Here is an 18,390-nt window from a genome sequence, read left to right as displayed (position 1 = left end):
CCCACTACTGCCAAAATTTATTTATTTATTTATTTATTTATTTATTTATTTATTTATTTGCGGTACTTGGGATGGAACCCAGGGGCATTCTACCTCTGAGTCACACCCCCAACCCTATTTTTTTATTCTTTATTTGGATACAGGATCTCACTGAGTTGCAAAGGGCCTCACTAAGTAGTAGCTGAGGCTGTCTGGATTACAAGCATGCGCCACCACGCCCGGCTTGGAAGTGAATTTTTATTTATTATTTGGTTAAAAATATATATATATTTATTTATTTATTTTTTGGTGGTACTGGGGGTGGAACCCAGAGGCTTTCTACCTCTGGGCTATACTCCCAGACCTTTTAAAAAATATTTTATTTGGAAACAGGGTCTCACTAAGTTGCTGAGAGCCTCACTAAGTAGCTGAGGCTGACTTCGAACCTGCGCGATCCTCCTGTCTCAGCCTCCCAAGCGCAGGGTTTACAAGCGTGCGCCACCACGCCCGGCTCATTCATTTATTTTTTATTTTTTATTTTGAGATGGGGTCTTGCTACATATCTCAGGCTAACCTCAAACTTGCAATCCTTCTGCCTAACCTTTTCTAGCAGCTGGGATTATTATCACATATAGTTTTTCTTTTTTTAAAGAGGGTAAACTGAGGACAGTATAGGGACGGAGGTGGAGTTTCGCTCGAGAAGCTCCGCCCCGGAGCATCATTTTTTTTTTTTTTAAATTCCGGAACGTTTCTTCTCCTTCCCACCAAGTTTTCCATCCGGACCTTTTTGAGTGACGAACACTTCCGGGATCTCCCAGCATCTCGGCGCCGTCATCTGCGGTTTTCGCTCGCGTGCGCGGCCCTACTAGGTTCCTGGGCTCACGTGCCTGGGTTTCCCGGTCTCATGGCCGGCCTGACTCTGTTTGTGGGCCGCCTCCCGCCCTCGGCTCGCAGTGAGCAGCTGGAAGAGCTCTTCAGCCAGGTGGGGCCGGTAAAACAGTGCTTCGTGGTGACTGAGAAAGGTATGGGGCGGGACGGTAGAGGGGAGAGCTGAGGTTTTCCTGGGGGCCGAATGGGGAGAGGGAGCTGTATTATTTACCCGCCCATAAGAGAGGGGACTGGGAATTGAGTTTTTTTTTCCACAATGTGCTTTAGAGTTAGCTTACAAAAGCTAAAGCATGTAACCAGCCTACCTTCCTTCCATTCATCCATCCATCCATCCGTGCTGGGGATTGAACATTCTAACTCCGAGCTACCCTCTAGCCCTTTTAAAATTTGAAACAGGGTCTCACTAGGTTATTGAGAGCCTAGTTGAGGCTGGATGCGAACCTGCGATCTTCATGACTCAGCCTCCCAGGTGCTGGAATTACAGGCGTGGTTCACCAGGACCAGCCATCCTCTTGGGTGTCTTTGGCGCATTCAGTTTTGTACGCGTATTCACAATACATATTATTTGGTAATTGTGGAAGTAGCTACTTTTTTTTTTTTTTTTTTTTTTTGGTGGTACTGGGGTTCCTGGAAGCCCTTCTACCTCCAGGCTACACTCCCAGACCTATTTTTATGTTTTTATTTGGAAACAGGGTCTCTTAAGCCAGAGAGGCTGGCTTCGAAACTGTGGGATCCTCCTGTCTCCGCCTTCCAAGCGCGGGGATTACAAGCGTGCGCCACCACGCCCGGCATAAGTAGCTACTTTTTAATAAAGCATCAGCAAGGCTTATTGAGAGTTAGCTGAATGCCAGGTACAGTGCTAAGTTTGATTTAGGTTAGCTCATTACATTTTCTCAATCATCTTACTGATTGGAGAGTCTTAATCATGTTATAAACACAGGAATCTGGAATTTAGGGATATACAGTAAGTTTGGTTTTAGTCTGTACATCAGCTAAGTAGAGTTAGAATTTGACCATTAGACCTAGAGCCTTTAGACTATATGCTCATTTGTACATTTATTCAGCAAATATTTAATATCTATAAAGTGCCATGGCACTGTTGGAACCCGTGGGTGGTTTGGCAGTGCACAACAAAACAAATTCTTGCTCTTACATCTTTGTGATGGGGAAGACAGCCAGTAAACAAATAAGCCTAATATAAAGTGATAGTGGGAGTTAGTGGTAAGGAGAAAATAAGTCCCCACTTTTCTAAAGGGGATAAAGAGTCTGTGAGTAGCCGGGTGTGGTGGCACACGCTTGTAATCCCTGCATCTGGGAGGCTGAAACTGGAGGATCGCGGTTGGCGGACAGACTCAGCTATTTAGTGAGGCCCTTCACAACTCAGTGAGGCCCTGTTTCAAAATAAAGAATAAAAAATTGGGCAGAGGGTGTAGCTCGGAGGTCAAATGCCTCTGTGTTCCATCCCCAGACCCACCAACACACGCACACACAAAATAGAGTCTGTGAGCAATGGGGGAGGAGTGAGGAGAGGAGAGGCAGTGGCCAGGGAATGGCCTGGGAAGTTCTGACCAAGGCAAAGAGTGTGCTTCTGTTTCTAAGGGGAAGAGCAATACAAACAGGGGAAACAGCAAGTTCAAGGGTACTGGAGCAGTAGCAAGGAGGTCAGTGAGGTGAGTGAAGGAAAGACAATGGGGAAATGAGGTAGAGTACCAAGCCACGTAGGACCTTCTAGGCCACTGCAAGGACTTCAGCTTTTACTCTGCTATGGGAAGCCACTGATTTTTTTTGTTTGTTTGTTTTTTGGTGGTACTGGGGTTCCTGGAAGCCCTTCTACCTCCAGGCTACACTCCCAGACCTATTTTATATATTTTTTAAATTTGGAAACAGGGTCTCTTAAGCCAGCGAGGCTGGCTCCGAACCAGCGCGATCCTCCTGTCTCCGCCTCCCAAGTGCGGGGATTACAAGCGTGGGCCACCACTCCCGGTGAAGCCACTGATTTTAAGCAGAGAGCAGTAGCTGTGATTTGGTTTACTTTTTTTTTTTTGCAGCACTGGGGATGGAACCCATGGGCATTCTACCTCTGAGCCACACCCCCAGCCCCCTGTTTCTTTCTTTCTTTCTCTCTCTCTCTCTCTCTCTCTCTCTCTCTCTCTCTCTCTCTCTCTCTTTTCTTTCTGCAGTACTGGGGATAGAACCCAGGGGCATTCTACCATTCTACCTCCGAGCTACACCCCCACCCCTATTTTTATTCTTTATTTTTGAAAAAGGTCCTCTCTTTCTCTCTCTTCTCTCTCTCTCTCTCTCTCTCTCTCTCTCTCTCTCTCTCTCTCTCTCTCTTTGTGGTACTGGGGTTCTTGGAAACCCTTCTACCTCCGGGCTACATACCCAGACCTATTTTTATATTTTTATTTGGAAACAGGGTCTCTTAAGCCAGAGAGGCTGGCTTCGAACCTGCATGATCCTCCTGTCTCTGCCTCCCTAGCGCAGGGATTACAAGTGTGCGCCACCACTCCTGGCGAAACAGGGTCTCACTAAGTTGTGGAGGGCCTCACTAAGTAGCTGAGGCTGTCTATGAACCATAATCCTCCTGTTTCAGCCTCTTGAATGCTGGGATTACAAGTGTGCGCCACCATACCCGGCTATTCTTTATTTTGAAACAGGGTCTCACTGAGTTTCAAAGGGCTTCACTAAGAAGCGGAGGGTGTCCACAGACCATGATCCTCCTGTCTCAGCCTCCCAAATGCTGGGATTACAAGCATGCACCACCATGACTGGCTTCGGTTTACATTTTTAAATATACCTCCTGGCTAAGGATTACAGATAGACTGGCTGCTGTATTACAAACAGACTTTTGGAGACTAGGACAGAAGCAGGGAGACCAGTTATCAGGCTCTATAGTAAGAGAGAGAGAGAGCGAGAGAGAAGGGGAGTGTGTGTGTGTGTGTGTGTGTGTGTGTGTGTGTGTGTGTTACTAGGGATAGAACCCAGGGACTTCCTACCTCCCAGACCTATTTTGTATTTTATCTGGAAACAGGGCACTAAGTTGTTGAGAGCTTCACTAAGTAGCTGAGGCTGGCTTTGGATCTGCACGATCCTCCTGTCTTGGCCTCCTAAGTGTGGGATTACAAGCATGTGCCACCACATTTGGCTCAGTTAGCAAGCTCTTGCGTACCATCTGAGAGATTGTATTGTTGACCCAGGGTGGTGGCAGTGAAGGTGGGAAAAGGTGGTTAGAATATGGGCACTTCTGAAGGGAAAGCTAAGAGGATTTGCTGATGGATCAGACATGGATTATGAAAAAAAGAGGAGTCAGGGAGTTAGGTCTAACTCCAAGGTTTTTGGCTTGAGCTACTGGAGAGATTTACGGACTTGTGGAATAGTGCTATACACTTCACATTTTGTTCGATGTTACTTGGGACAGTGTTGGCATGTATTAGAATGAGAATTATAAAGGTCCTAATTGTAGAAGCGTTCCTTTCTTTTACCTAGGCCATGAAGGGGCCAAGGATAGGTACTGGATGTCACCCAGAGTATACATTTAGCTCCCTTCAGAGTTACCAGGCTGTCTCTGTAGGTGGCTGCCTCTTTCTCTTTCAGCAGGACAACTGGCAAGCACTGGCATTTCGTGGACTTCCCTTTTACCTCCATGATATCTGAGTATGTCAGTAGGCAGCCTTATGTGTGCTAACAATCACCCCATCTTTAGCTTCTATTTTGAGAGAGATATAGTTAGGAGTGTCAGCATGGCTCTAATTGCTATACAAGCCATGGGACTTGGCTGGGTCTTTGTTATTCTGAGTATAGATATAAGTGAATGAGAGGACAAGAGTGGAATATATTTAATGTTTCATAAGTGTAGATTTTTACTCATTAATAGGTCTTGTGAGGGTTGTGACTAGAATTAAAAAAATAAATTGAATAAAGAAGTATATCCAACTTCCGGGAAGATGGCGACCGAGAAAAGCGGGGCTTAAGAGTCCCGCTAACAACCAATCTCCATTACCACAAAAAGAGCGCCTTTCATAGCCAGAAAACACCATCACCAGAAAAACAAAAAAAAACCACCAGGCTCCAGAGAGAAAGCGGACTGAGAACAGAGCTCAGGGCCACAGAGGAGACACACGCGCCCGAGGACGCGGCAGCAGCGCCATACTGCTGGCGGCAGCGGCGAACTCAACGGACGGCTACAGCAAGCCAGGAGAGCCGCTGCGGAACAGCCAGGCGGGATCTTTCGGCGCAGACAGCATTTAAAGCTCCCAGTGGCTGAGCTCAGCACACGCTGCAGGGATTCAGAGTGGAAATCAAAACCAGAGAAGAAAAAATACGCCAGCCTCATGGCCGAGGGCGTGGCAGAGATGCCATATTGCCACCGGCGGCGGCAGCAGCAGTGAATTCACCGAGTCCAGTACAGCTACATCTGCGTACTCAAGAACAGTGAGTCAAATTGCGGGCCACAGAGGAGAAATCGCAGTATTGGGCCTCCTGGGACTTGACCCAGTGAGGGAGTGGTGGTGGCAGAGATATCACACCATAGGAGAACGTGCAACCTGGCACCCCCCATAGTTTAAAGCAGCCTCTATCGACTCCCTGGGTCGGAGACTCTGTGATACAACCCAGTAAAGGAGTAGTGGGGTCTGAGATAATACAGACTCGAGATCCAGAGCACCTTAAGTGAAGCCATAGTGACCCAAGGGAAGAACCCAGAGAAGGCACAAACCTCCGAAATCATGGGAAAGAGGAATAACACTGGAGCAATGAATGTGCACAACCCCACAACATCAGAACCTGATAAAACAGAAAATCAGAGATTTCTAGAAGATCAAATCAGGAAAATAACTGTAGAAATAATAGAGGTGTTTCGAAAAGAACTCAGAGAGAGCCAAAAAGAGATAAAGGATGCAATTAATGAAGTAAAGGCCTCAATTCAAAGCACAAACAACCGATTAGACCACATGGGGAACAGAATCTCGCTCTTAGAAGATGAGCAATCCAAAAATGAATGCATAGTTTCTAATCTAGAAAAAAATATCCAACAGCAGGAATCTGACATTGAAGAAATATGGGCCCATCTTAAGAGAGCTAACCTAAGAATAATTGGAATAGAGGAGGGAAAAGAAAGTGATACCAAAGGGATCAACAATCTCTTCAAGGAAGTAATAGCAGAAAATTTTCCAAATATAGAGCAAGAGGTTGATACACAGATCCAGGAAACTTATAGAACTCCCTTTAGACAGGATCCGAGAAGAGGATCCCCACGCCATATAATTGTCAAAATGACCAATGTGGAAGCCAAGCAGAGAATCTTAAAGGCAACAAAAACAAAGGGCCAAGTGACATTCAGAGGCAAACCAATTAGAATCACTCCAGACTTCCCAAACCAAGTCATGAGAGCCAGAAGGGCTTGGAGTAACATATTCCAAACTCTGAAAGAAAACAACTTCCAGCCAAAAATTTCCTATCCAGCAAAACTTTCTATCAAATTAGATGGAGAAATAAGAAACTTCCATGACAAACAGAAACTGAAGGAATTTATGTCTTCAAAACCAGCGCTAGAGAAAATACTCAAAGAGATTAACTACAAAGAAGAAATAGGTAACACTCACCAGAACCAGAGAAACAAGAGTTTCCATCCAACAGACAACTAAGATTGGTTATCTGTGGAGATTCATTATTTATGTTAGTCTTTTACCTATCTCTAAGTTGTATTGTTTGCCTTTATTGTTGTTAATCTTTAGGATTTCTAGCTGGAATATTAATATACCTTCAGATATAGCATTTGGAAATATTTTATCCAATTCTATTAGTAACTTTTAACTCTGTTTACATTGTCTTTGGATATACAATATTTTTTTTTTTTTTTAGGGAGTTTGTATATTCTTCTGTTGCCTGTGCCATTGAAATCATATCCAAGAAATCACTGCCAATTTCAATGTTGTGAGGTTTTATGACCCAGATTTTCTCTTAAAAGTTTATAGTCTTAAGATTTATATTTAGGTCTTTTATCTATTTTGAGTTAATACTTGTATATGGGATTAGGTAAAGGTCCAATTTTATTCTTTTCCATGTAATTATTATTTTTCAACAATATTTAGTTAAAAGAATATTATTTCCACCACCAAATGTTCGTGGAAACCTTGTCAAAAATAACTTGACAATATAGGGAAGAATTTAGCTCGAGGCTTGTATTTAACTCCAATGGTCTATATATCTGCCTTTAGAACAGTACTACACTGTTTCAATTATTGTAGCTTTATATGATTTGAAATCAGAAAATATATATCTGCTAGCTTTGTTCTTTTTCAAGATCGTTTTGGGTATCTAGAATTCATATTCCATATTAGGATAGATTTTTTTCTGAAAAATAAATATATAAATATATGATAGTTTCACCTAAAAAAAACAGAAAAAATATGCTCTAGTAAGAAAGAAAGCAAAAATAAATATTGAAATGCTATCTTTAAATCATCAAACGCTTGGTATCAGACAAATGAAACTGTTATGTGAGATTATCATTTTTAATTTTGGATAAATTGCTATAATACTAGATGTCAACCACTAAGCCATGCATGGGAAGGAGGGATGGGGAGAGAATGGGGTAGGGATCGGGTGGGGGCTGACTGGGCGATGTGTGCATGTATGTCTACAAAAGTTTGTATCCCACTATGATGTATGAATACAGTGCACCAATAAAATAAAATTAAAAAAATAAAATAAAGTAATTCCAAAAAAAAAAAGAAGTATATCCATATATGGTAAAGAATGAGTATTTGTAAAGCTGTTATTTCAGTTTTATATAAAGTGCCATGTGTGCCAGGCATGGTGGTGCACACTTGTAATCTCAGTATTTGGGAGGCTGAGACAGGAGGATCACAGGTTTGATGCTAGCTTCGACAATTTAGCGAGGCCATCACAACTTAGTGAGCCTGTTTTCAAATAAGAAATCAGGCTGGGGGTTTAGCTCAACGGTAGAATGCCTCTGGGTTCAATCCCTAGTGCCACCAAAATAAATAAATAAAGAAAGAAAGAAAGAAAGAAAGAAAGAAAGAAAGAAAGAAAGAGCGAGCCAGGTGTCTATGTTCCAGGGAAGAACAGGCCATCGAATAGGAATTCTTTGAGCCATCAGAGTATAGGCTATATGTAATCTTACTTTAAAGCCTGTGTAACTAAATTCTTAACAACTTCTCTTATTCACTTAAAAAAAAATGCACTTTTCTGTCCAGACAGCTGAGATGTATTAGAGAGAGTGCTGTACTGCATTGGATAGGAGGGGTAGGATGTGGCGTGAGGTTTTGTCCAATAGCAGTGACTTGTCATTCAGCCTCTTTAAGATGGGGTAGTTTCACAGGGCTGTTGGGAGCATTGTAAATGTATTTGAGAATGCTTTGTGCAGACATAATTATTGGGCATTGAACTCCTTCACACTAGAGCTGCTTTATTTTTGGTTGTATTTATCTGGAAGGGCTCTTATTTTTCTTGTTCCTGCATTCTGAAAGGTGAGTAGGCAGGCTTTTGTGAGAGGGAGTTCCAAGAGAAAAGAAATTGATCTCCTTGTCACAATAAGCTTTCCTAGTGCCAAGTGTCAGCTTTTAACCAGTTTATGCAGACCAGCGTCCCGTGTTTTATTGTATGCACTTTGGAGGAGATTCAGGTGTAGTATAAAGGGAAGCAGAGCATGTGAACTCTATTTCTTCTGCAGATAGTGGGCATACTTTTTGGTCCATGTTGTTCTTTTCTGATGCAATAAATTACTTAAAATTTTACTCTACAAACTATGTAAAACAAGACAAAAAAATAACAAAAAGGTGAGTTACTGTTGAGTTTTTTTTTTTGTTTTTTTTTTTTTTTTGTTGTTGTTGTTTTGCGGTACTGGGGATGGAACCCAGGGGCATTCTACTTCTGAGCTATACCCCCAGCCCTATTTTGTATTCTTTAATTTGAAACAGGGTCTCACTGAATTGCAAAGGGCCTCACCAAGTAGCTGAGGCTGTCCATGAACTGCAATCCTCCTGTCTCAGCCTCCCAAGTGCTGGGATACAAATATAATCCATTACGCCTGGCTAACAGTTGATATTTATAATTGTCCACCTGTCTGGTCCTGATACTCGTCTCTATGGAGTCTCATGGAAGAATATGGGGCTTAAGGAGGAATTTCAACTCTAAAGGTCCTGTGTGCCCTTCATTTATTTCCCTTTGTCTCACATTATTCTTTGGGAAGAAGCGATGGTTGTATTCACTTTACCTACCTTGGTGTATTCTGAAGATAAAATGAGTTCAGAGATTAAGAACTCTGTGGGAAGGTTTGATACTCAATAGCTAAGGTTCTGGTTATAATATATGCAGGCTCCTAAAGCAGTGTTTACTGTTCTGTTTTTTTTTTTTTTGGTCAGGGCCTCTGGTGTTGCTCATCTCTTCTAAGGAGGGACTGCAATAATGTATTCTGATTCTGTGTGTGTGTGTGTGTGTGTGTGTGTGTGTGTGTGTGTGTGTGTTTGGGGATGGAACCCAGGGGCATTTGACCTCCGAGCTACACTCCCTGCCCTATTTTTTATTTTTTATTTTGAAACAGGGTCTCACTGAGTTGCGGAGGGCCTCACTATGTAGCTGAGGCTGTCCGAGAACCACGATCCTCCTGTCTCAGCCTCCTGAATGCTGGGATTACATGCGTGTCACCATGCTCTGCTTGTATTCTGATTCTTGAATGTACTATACTTACTTTCCTACCTTCCCTGGTGATCTTTCCTTCTGTTTAATGTTAAGTTCTTCTTTGGGGGCCTAGTGTTTCTATGGATCCTCCATGTTATTAAGGTTATCAGGAAAAAGGGAAAGATTAGGAGCTAATAACAAGACTCCAAATTGGAAGAGGGGAGGGAGTTTCTGAGCAAAGTGGGGAATGGGCCACTGATGCCAGCCATGTTTCTTTTCATCCCAAGACTTTTGGTGAACTGATCACAGGTGTCTGCTAGCTTACACTCTGAGGATTTACTGGCTTAGTGCTCTAACAACACTCTCTTCCTTTTTGCCTGGTTCCAGGCAGTAAGGTGTGTCGAGGCTTCGGCTATGTCACTTTCTCCATGCTAGAAGATGTTCAGAGGGCCCTCAAGGAGATCACTACCTTTGAAGGTTGCAAGATCAATGTGACTGTTGCCAAAAAAAAATTGAGAAGCAAGTCCAAGGAAAAGAGGAAAAATGGTGAGTCTCCAGCAGTTGAAGAGTGTTTTCCCTTAGAGTCAGGAGGAGCACTGTGAAAATGAAAGAGAGATCCAGAGCAGCGCGGGGGTAGCCTCTAGAGAGATCCAGAGCAGCGCGGGGGTAGCCTCTAGAGAGATCCAGAGCAGCGCGGGGGTAGCCTCTAGAGAGATCCAGAGCAGCGCGGGGGTAGCCTCTAGAGAGATCCAGAGCAGCGCGGGGGTAGCCTCTAGAGAGATCCAGAGCAGCGCGGGGGTAGCCTCTAGAGAGATCCAGAGCAGCGCGGGGGTAGCCTCTAGAGAGATCCAGAGCAGCGCGGGGGTAGCCTCTAGAGCTCCCTGCATTTCTTTTGGATGCCCAGAATCATCTGGTGTATTTTAATACTCATTGTCATCCTTTGCTTCCATCTCAGTCTGGAAAGCCTGGTGTTTCTAGATACTGCCTTATTTAACCCTCTGTTAAGCATGGTTTTAGAGCACTGACTTGTTCCATGCCTCTTATGTTTTAGAAAGTCCAGAGTCCCCAAAGAAGAAGCTAAAGCCTAAGAAAGCCAAAGTGGCAGATAAGAAAGCCAGATTAATTATTCGGAACCTGAGTTTTAAGGTAAGTGATAGAAAACTGAATACTGTATGTTCTAAAAGCTGTTGGGGCCAGGAATGTTCATTGGTGGAACTGCTTACCAAGAAGGTATGATTTGGCCTAATTCCTCCTGGGAATGAACCTCAGCCTGCTGAATTGAAAAAAGAGGCCTGTATAAAAGAACTTTGAAGCCGGGCGTGGTGGTGCAAGCTTGTAATCCCAGCATTTGGGAGGCTGAGACCGGAGGATCGTGGTTCGCGGACAGCCTCAGCTACTTAGTGAGGCCCTCTACAATTCAGTGAGACCCTGTTTCAAAATAAAGAATAAAGAAAGAAAGTGGGCAGGGGAGGTAGCCCGGAGGTCAAATGCCTCTGGGTTCTATCCCCAGACCTGGAAAAAAAAAAAAAAAGAACTTTAAGAGACACTGAGTGTGAAGATGCCCTTTTGGGAAAGTTGCTATTGAGAAAGGGAGCAGACATTTGTGGAATTTTTTTTTTTTTTTTTGCCTCTTACGATACAAAGTAAGATACTGTCTATTCAGAAGTGTTTGGTGGCCTACTCTCAAAAGTAAAAAAAGGACTGAAGATATTCGGAATCTTGCTAATGAAATGAACTTAGTAGTTGATGTTTCCTGGTTATTTTCCATAATAATATTTATCTTTTTCTTTACGTTTGGCCTCAGTGTTCAGAAGATGACTTGAAAACAACATTTGCTCAATTTGGAGCTGTCCTGGAAGTAAATATCCCGAGAAAGCCAGGTACTAACACACTTTGATCTGGTGGGGATCAGATTATTTAGCATGTCTTTTTTCATATTGCCCTTGAACTAAAAATATGAAGTTCATGTCATGTTCTTTGTGAGCCCTAGAAGATAGGATATTTATGAAGTATCTGGCATAGAGGCGTAAGTAATGAAAACCCAAAGAATAGTGCTATTCTCTTGATGGTATTTTTAGTTGGAATTAGTTTCAGAAACTTAGTTACTATTGGTATTGACTTATTCCCTCCTCCAGCCTGAGTCAGGGCTCACAGCAGCAAAAAAATATAAGTATTGCCTTGGGCAAGGGACCTCTTGGCTGACTGCAGGATTGGGGCCATCTTGTGAGCCTGAGTTGCTGTCATTTCCTTAGTGTTTGGTTGGCTCCCCCCTGCCGCCTCTAACGTCTTTGTACATTTGTAACAGATGGGAAACTGCGTGGTTTTGCTTTTGTTCAGTTCAAAAATCTCCTAGAAGCAGGGAAAGCTCTCAAAGGCATGAACATGAAAGAGATAAAAGGTAAGCCTTCTAAACCTATACCATTGACCCAGATATTTTTAGTGCTTAAGTGAATTAGCACAGTAACCCATTTCTGCATTTTCAAAAAGTGTTTGCACTGTGAAGAGTCTCGCTGCTAATATGGAAGCCGTTTTAGTGAAATATTTCTAGTAATATTTTTTAGGGATTAAACTTGAAAGAATCCATGTCAAGATTCTTTGGTGAGAATGTCCTTTTCAATTCTTAATGAAGAATGTCATGGAAATAACTATTGATAGATGCAGGATGGTGTCCATGGTTGCTGCCTTCTTGGTTGTGACCACTATTCAGTATCCATGGACTATTAAAAGCCTTCCTAGTCAGGCATGGTGGTTCACACTTGTAATCTTGGTACTTGGGAGGCTGAGACAGAGGATCGCAGGTTGTGGCCAGCCTCAGCTACTTAGGCCCTTCACAACTTAGTGAGTCCCTGTTTCAAAATAAACAATAAAAAATAGGGCTGGACTTATAGCTTGGAGGTAGAATGCCCTTGGTTGGATTCCCCAGTATCACATATGTACACACACACAAAATAAAGCATTCCAGCCGGGTATGATGGTGCATGCTTGTAATCTCAGCATTTGAGAGGCTGAGACAGGAGGATCACAGTTTGCAGACAGCCTCTACTACTTAGTGAGACCCTTTGTAACTCAGTGAGACCCTATTTCAGAAAAAATAAATAATAAAAAATAGGCTGGGAGTGTAGCTAGGAGGTAATAAATAAATAAAATAAAGCCTTCCTGATGCTACTTTTCTGTTTGACAGGGAGGACAGTAGCGGTGGACTGGGCCGTGGCAAAGGATAAATATAAAGATACAAAGTCTGTTTCTGCCCCAGGTAAGGTGTGGTAGTGTTGGATAGGAGGGTTGTATGTCTTGAATGAGAGTGTGGAAACAACTTTTATGTGTATGCTAAAAATATAAGGGAACCAGCTTGTCAGAGTGGGAATATTGGGCTGGAGATAGCAAAAGCGTAAGATTATCCAAAAGAACAAGACAGAGCATTCAATAACTCTGAATTCCTGTGGGCTCACAGATGAGCCCATACCTGTGGATCAATTCATATCAACCATCTTGTGATCTGGTCCCAAAACACAGGGTGAGGAGGGGCCTGAGCTCATTATATCCTCTACTTGCTCTCCTTTCCCAATTTTTTATAGGAATTGCGAAACATCAAGACTAGAGAGACTTAAAGCTGGGTGTGGTGGTGCATGTCTGTACTAGTACTTGGGAGGCTGAGACAGGAAGATCATAGGTTCAAGGTCAGCCTCAGCAAGTAGTGAGACTCTCAGCAACCTAGCTAGACCCTATTAAAAACAAACAAACAAACAAAAAAACAGAGCCAGGAGTGGTGATGTATGCTTGTAATCCCAGCATTCGTGAGGCTGAGACAGGAGGATCATGGTTCGGGGACAGTCTCAGATACTTAGTGAGGCCTTTTGCAACTCAGTGAGACCTTGTTTCAAAATAAAGAATAAAAAATAGGGCTGGGAGTGTAGCTCAGGTAGAATGCCCTTGGGCTCCATTTTTGCAGGGCTCCCCTGCAAACAAAACAAAAGCAAATAGGCCTGGGGTTATAGTGCAGAGGTAGAATGCTCCTGAGTTCAATTCCCAGTACCACACACACACATATTCTATATTCATTCAAATTCATTCCACTTTTGCTTTCTCTCTCTCTCTCTCTCTCTCTCTCTCTCTCTCTCTCTGTCTCTCTCTCTGTCTCTCTCTCTGTCTCTCTCTCTGTCTCTGTCTCTCTGTCTCTGTCTCTCTCTGTCTGTCTGTCTCTCTCTCTGTCTCTCTCTCTGTCTCTCTCTCTGTCTCTGTCTCTCTGTCTCTGTCTCTCTCTGTCTGTCTGTCTCTCTCTCTCTCTCTCTCTCTCTCTCTGTCTCTCTCTCTGTCTCTCTGTCTCTCTCTCTGTCTCTCTGTCTCTCTCTCTCTCTCTGTAGCTCAGAAGTAGAATGCCCCCCTCTCTCTCTCTAGCTCAGAAGTAGAATGCCCCTGAGTTCAATCCCCAGTACCACAAAAAAAGAGAAACTTAAGATTTGAATTTTATTTAGAAAAACGTTAGCTTTAAGCCCCACCAGGGCTCAGAGACTAGAACTCATTGAGATTAAAGTCTGTGCCTGGGCCCCTGAGTGAGCATTGTGCTGTCTGTTCGTGAGCTGTTTGGGAGGCTCAGCTGTTAATTCTCTTGTTCTGAGCAGGTTAACCTTCAGGCTTCTGATGAAAGGGATAAACTCCAGAGGGATCTGAAAAATGGGGATTTTGTTTTTGTTTTTTTCCCTTATATATTCTCATATACAGTCTTCTCTTGGAACCATCCAAGGATTCTGGATTGGTTCCAGAATCCCCTCAGATACCAAAATCCTTGTATGCTCAAGTTTTTTATATAAAATGATGTAAACCTATGCAGTCCTTTCATATACTATAAGTCATCTTTATATTACTATAATAACTAATAAAATGTAATGCTATGTAAATAATGCTATGCTATGTCAGGGAATACTGACAAGAAAAAAGTCTGTATATGTTCAGTACAGGTGCAATTTGAAAAAAATATTTTTGATTGTGTATAGTTGAATTCAAAGATGTGGTACCAGTAGCTGTAGAGGGCCAACTGTACAATAAGAAAAATATATGAAATTCTGAAAAACCAAAGAAACTAGTAACTTAAGAGTATTAATTACTCCTATTAAAATAACCTTGTTTTGCATGTTAAATGAATTCCTTACTTCTCTATAGGTGAGAATAAGAGTCATGAACCTAAACTTCAGAAATCCGTTAAAAAGAATGGCAGGGTGGAAAAGGAAGAGGAAGAAGAAGAAGGTGTCGAGGTTGATGGTGGTGGTGATGATGGTGATGATGATGATGATAATGATGAAGACACAGAAGAAGATGAAGAGGAAGAGAATAAAGAATCAAAGGCAACCAGTCATGTGCAAATTCAGAAGAGGTAAGCAGTTTAGCCCATTCTGAGACAACAGAGGAAGTTACTGGATTGTCCCCAAAAGGGAAAAGTCTCGTGTCTTTCCTGCCCCCCTTCATTGCAGAATTGACATGTCTAACGGAGTTGAAGAGTGTCTGTGTCGGCCCAAATCAATAGTTCTGAATTGTGCTGTTACAGAGCAGTCAAGAGGGCAGCCTCTGAAGAAAGCAGCGATGAGGACCTTTCTGACGAGGACCTTGACCTGGAGGAAGGAGGCAGCATCGGTGCTGGAGAGGGACTGGCGCAGAGCAATGGCAGCGCTGAAGAGCAAGAGGATGAAGGTCTGTGCCCTTACACTTTAAGTACGCTACTGGAAAATGTTATCACAGTTCTGCAGGTCTCTTTCTAAACAGGACTCTAAATTGTTCTGCCAAATTTGTGTTTAAATGCTGAAAAGGAAAACTTTATGTTCCTTTCTTCTAAAGAAATTTCTGTTTGCTTGCTTTTTATTGTTTGCTTTGTTTTAAAATGAGTTGGAGTGGTGTTAGGTTTAAGACTCTTTCTTAAGAAATCTGAAACCCAGCTTAATGCTGGGGTAACTAACTCTCTTGATTGTCCAAGTTGAATGAATAACTGGATAAACAGGATATATCATCGCATGTTAACACCAAAATTGATTTTAAACAACTTTTTTGGGTTGAGATGGGATATACTACTGTATAGTCAGTTCAGGCTGCCATGACAAAATATTGTAGACAGGGGAATGAACTCTGGTCTCCCTTCCTGATATTGTGACACCAGACCTCCTGAATGAGGGCTCTACCCTTATGACCCTCTTAGTCCTAATTACCTCCCCAAAGTCCCTGTGTCCAAAAACAATTACATTGGGTATTAGTATTTTGTTAAAATACTCCCAGAAGTATTACCAATACCTATTGCTACCTTTATTGACAATATACTCAACTCACTTATTGAGAGAGGCAGGTCATTATGGAATACAAAATGGCCAATAACTAGTCCTTTGCCTTATCTGGTTGGAATTTTTTTTTTTTTGTATTGGGGATGGAACAACCCAGGGGCTTTTCTACCTCCAGGCTATACTCCCAGACCTATTTTATACTTTATTTGGAAACAGAATCTCACTAAGTTGCTGAGAGCCTCACTGAGTATCTGAGGCTGGCTTCAAACCTGTGCAATCCTCCTGTCTCAGTCTCTCAAGTGCTGGGATTACAAGCGTGCATCACCACGCCCGGCTTTATTCTTTATTTTGAAACAGGGTCTAAGTCATGAAATGCCTCATTAAGTAGCTGAGGCTGATCATGAACCTGCGATCCTCCTATCTCAGCCTCCTAACACATAGATATATTTTTAATATACTTTTGTCAGTGCATTATAGTCTTACATAATAATGTAAATCATATTGGCAGTGATATACGTGCACATGGGAGTATATTTTTCCCAAACTGTTACCTCTTTGGATTCTGTCAGTCTTTTGGTTTTGCCCTCTTGTGGATAAACAGCTCTTTCTTTCTTTTCTTTTCTTTTCTTTCCTTTTCTTTTCTTTTCTTTTGTGGTACTGAGAATGGAACCCAGGGGCATTCTACCTCTGAGCTATACCCCCAGCTCTATATTTTATTCTTTATTTTGAAACAAGGTCTCACTGAGTTTCAAAGGGCCTCACTAAGTAGCTGAGGCTGTCCGTGAACTGTGATCCTCCTGTCTCAGTCTTCCAAATACTGGGATTACAAGCATGCACCACCATGCCCGGCCTCTTATTTCTTTTCTTTACCTTTCTTTTTTTCCTTCTTTCTTTCTTTCTTTCTTTCTTTCTTTCTTTCTTTTTTTTTTTTTTTTTTTTTGGTGGTACTGGGGTTTCTGGAAACCCTTCTACCTCTGAGCTACACTCCCAGACCTATTTTTTAAAAATATTTTTATTTGGAAACAGGGTCTCTTAAGCCAGCAAGGCCGGCTTCGAACCTGCACGATCCTCCTGTCTCTGCCTCCCAAGTGCGGGGATTACAAGTGTGCGCCACCATGCCCAGCAGTATTTTATTTCTTATGCTATGTTTTCTTTTCCTTCCTACGGGTGAGTAAACCTAGAGCCATGCTCAGACTAAGCATGTGCTTGACCACTGAGCTACGCCCTCAATCCCTATGCTACATTTTTCTTTAATTTTGAGTTTGAGCATTTTTTCTATATATAGTTCCATAGCCTTTGTCCATCTTTTAAAAATTTAATTTATGAGCTAGGCATGGTGGCGCATGTTTGTAATCCCAGCATTTGGGAGGCTGAGACAGGAGGATTGTGGTTTGCGGACAGCCTTAGCTACTTAGTGAGGCCCTTTGCAACTCAGTGAGGCCCTGTTTCAAAATAAAGAATAAAAAATACGGCAGGGAGTGTAGCTTGGAGGTCAAATGCCCCTTGGTTCCATCCTCCGATCCACACACAAAAAATTTTTTATGCAAGGTATTTATTTATTTTTATTTTATTTTACTTTTTTTGTGGTGCTGGGGATCGAACCCATAGGCATTCTACCTCTGAGATAAACCCCCAGCCTTATTTTATTTTTTATTTGGAAACAGGGTCTCTCTAAGTTGATGTCAGCCTCACTGAGTTGCTGAGGTTGGCTTTGAACTTGTGATCCTCCTGTCTCAGCTTCTCAGGTACTGGGATTATAAGCATGCACTACCAGGCCCGACTGCAAGATATTTATTTACTTAGTGGCACTAAAGATTGAACTTAGGGATATTCTAGCATTCTACCTTTGAGCTACACCCTAGACCTTTTTTAAATTTTGAAACAACAGGATCTCACTGAATTACCACAGGCTGGCCTTGAGCCAGCCATCCTCCTGTCTCAGCTTCTCAAGTACTGGGATCACAGGGATACACTAAGGTGTGTGTGTGTGGGGGTATATGTACACACACAATTTTATTTTTTTGGTTGTACTGGGGATGGAACCCAAAGAATTTCTACCTCCGAGCTATACCTCCAGCCCTATCAGCCCTATTTTGATTCTTTATTTTGAAACAGGGTCTCACTAAGTTGTGGAGGGCCTCACAAGTTGCTGAGGCTGGCCTCAAACCTATGATCCTCCAGTCTCAGTCTCCCAGGTACAAGTGTGCACCGCCACACCTGGCAGATCTTTTTATATTTAAGAACTTAGCCTTCTGTCATAATGGCTTGCATTAGTCTTTTTCAACTTATTTTTCTTTTTACCTTAGATGTACTGGTCTCAAAGCAAAAGAAGAGGAAGTTGCCCTCTGATGTGAATGAAGGGAAAACTGTTTTTATCAGGTGTGCCTTCTGTCTTGAGAACTGTTTTCATTGCTCTTCCCCTTCTTTCCTTCCTCTTTCTCCTCTTCCTTCTCCCCTCTCCACTTTTCTCCTCCGTTCTTCCCTTTTCTTCTCTCTTCTCCCTTCTCTCCTTTCCCCTCTAATCATCCTTCTCTCCCTTCCTATCTTCCTTGCTTTCTTCATTTTGGTACTATTTTTGTTACCTAGCCCAAAAGTTCAATTCTGTAAGACCATTAGCACA

The 18,390-nt window shown here is 42.5% G+C and overlaps 1 protein-coding gene across 2 annotated transcripts in view; it reads left to right on the top strand.

Annotated features, from left to right (window-relative positions):
• Window positions 1–883: 883 nt before the first annotated feature.
• The window catches only part of RBM28 (RNA binding motif protein 28), a gene marked incomplete at both ends in the record, with an annotated part of 41,776 nt that continues 24,269 nt past the window's right edge, over window positions 884–18,390 (top strand). The window contains 9 exons of one of the 2 annotated variants that reach the window (XM_080701646.1): window positions 884–1,001; window positions 9,898–10,056; window positions 10,562–10,656; window positions 11,315–11,390; window positions 11,816–11,908; window positions 12,692–12,763; window positions 14,668–14,878; window positions 15,050–15,192; window positions 18,077–18,149. In XM_080701646.1, coding sequence (XP_080557772.1) covers window positions 884–1,001; window positions 9,898–10,056; window positions 10,562–10,656; window positions 11,315–11,390; window positions 11,816–11,908; window positions 12,692–12,763; window positions 14,668–14,878; window positions 15,050–15,192; window positions 18,077–18,149 — 1,040 coding nt within the window. The remainder of the gene's footprint in view (window positions 1,002–9,897; window positions 10,057–10,561; window positions 10,657–11,314; window positions 11,391–11,815; window positions 11,909–12,691; window positions 12,764–14,667; window positions 14,879–15,049; window positions 15,193–18,076; window positions 18,150–18,390) is intronic. The other variant, XM_080701647.1, reaches the window with a different exon arrangement.

Source organism: Muscardinus avellanarius (genome assembly GCF_963383645.1).
Source record: "Muscardinus avellanarius genome assembly, chromosome: 9".
Lineage (NCBI taxonomy): Eukaryota > Metazoa > Chordata > Mammalia > Rodentia > Gliridae > Muscardinus > Muscardinus avellanarius.
The sequence above is the reverse complement of the archived record's forward strand: the minus strand, read 5'-3'. Positions and strand labels throughout refer to the sequence as shown.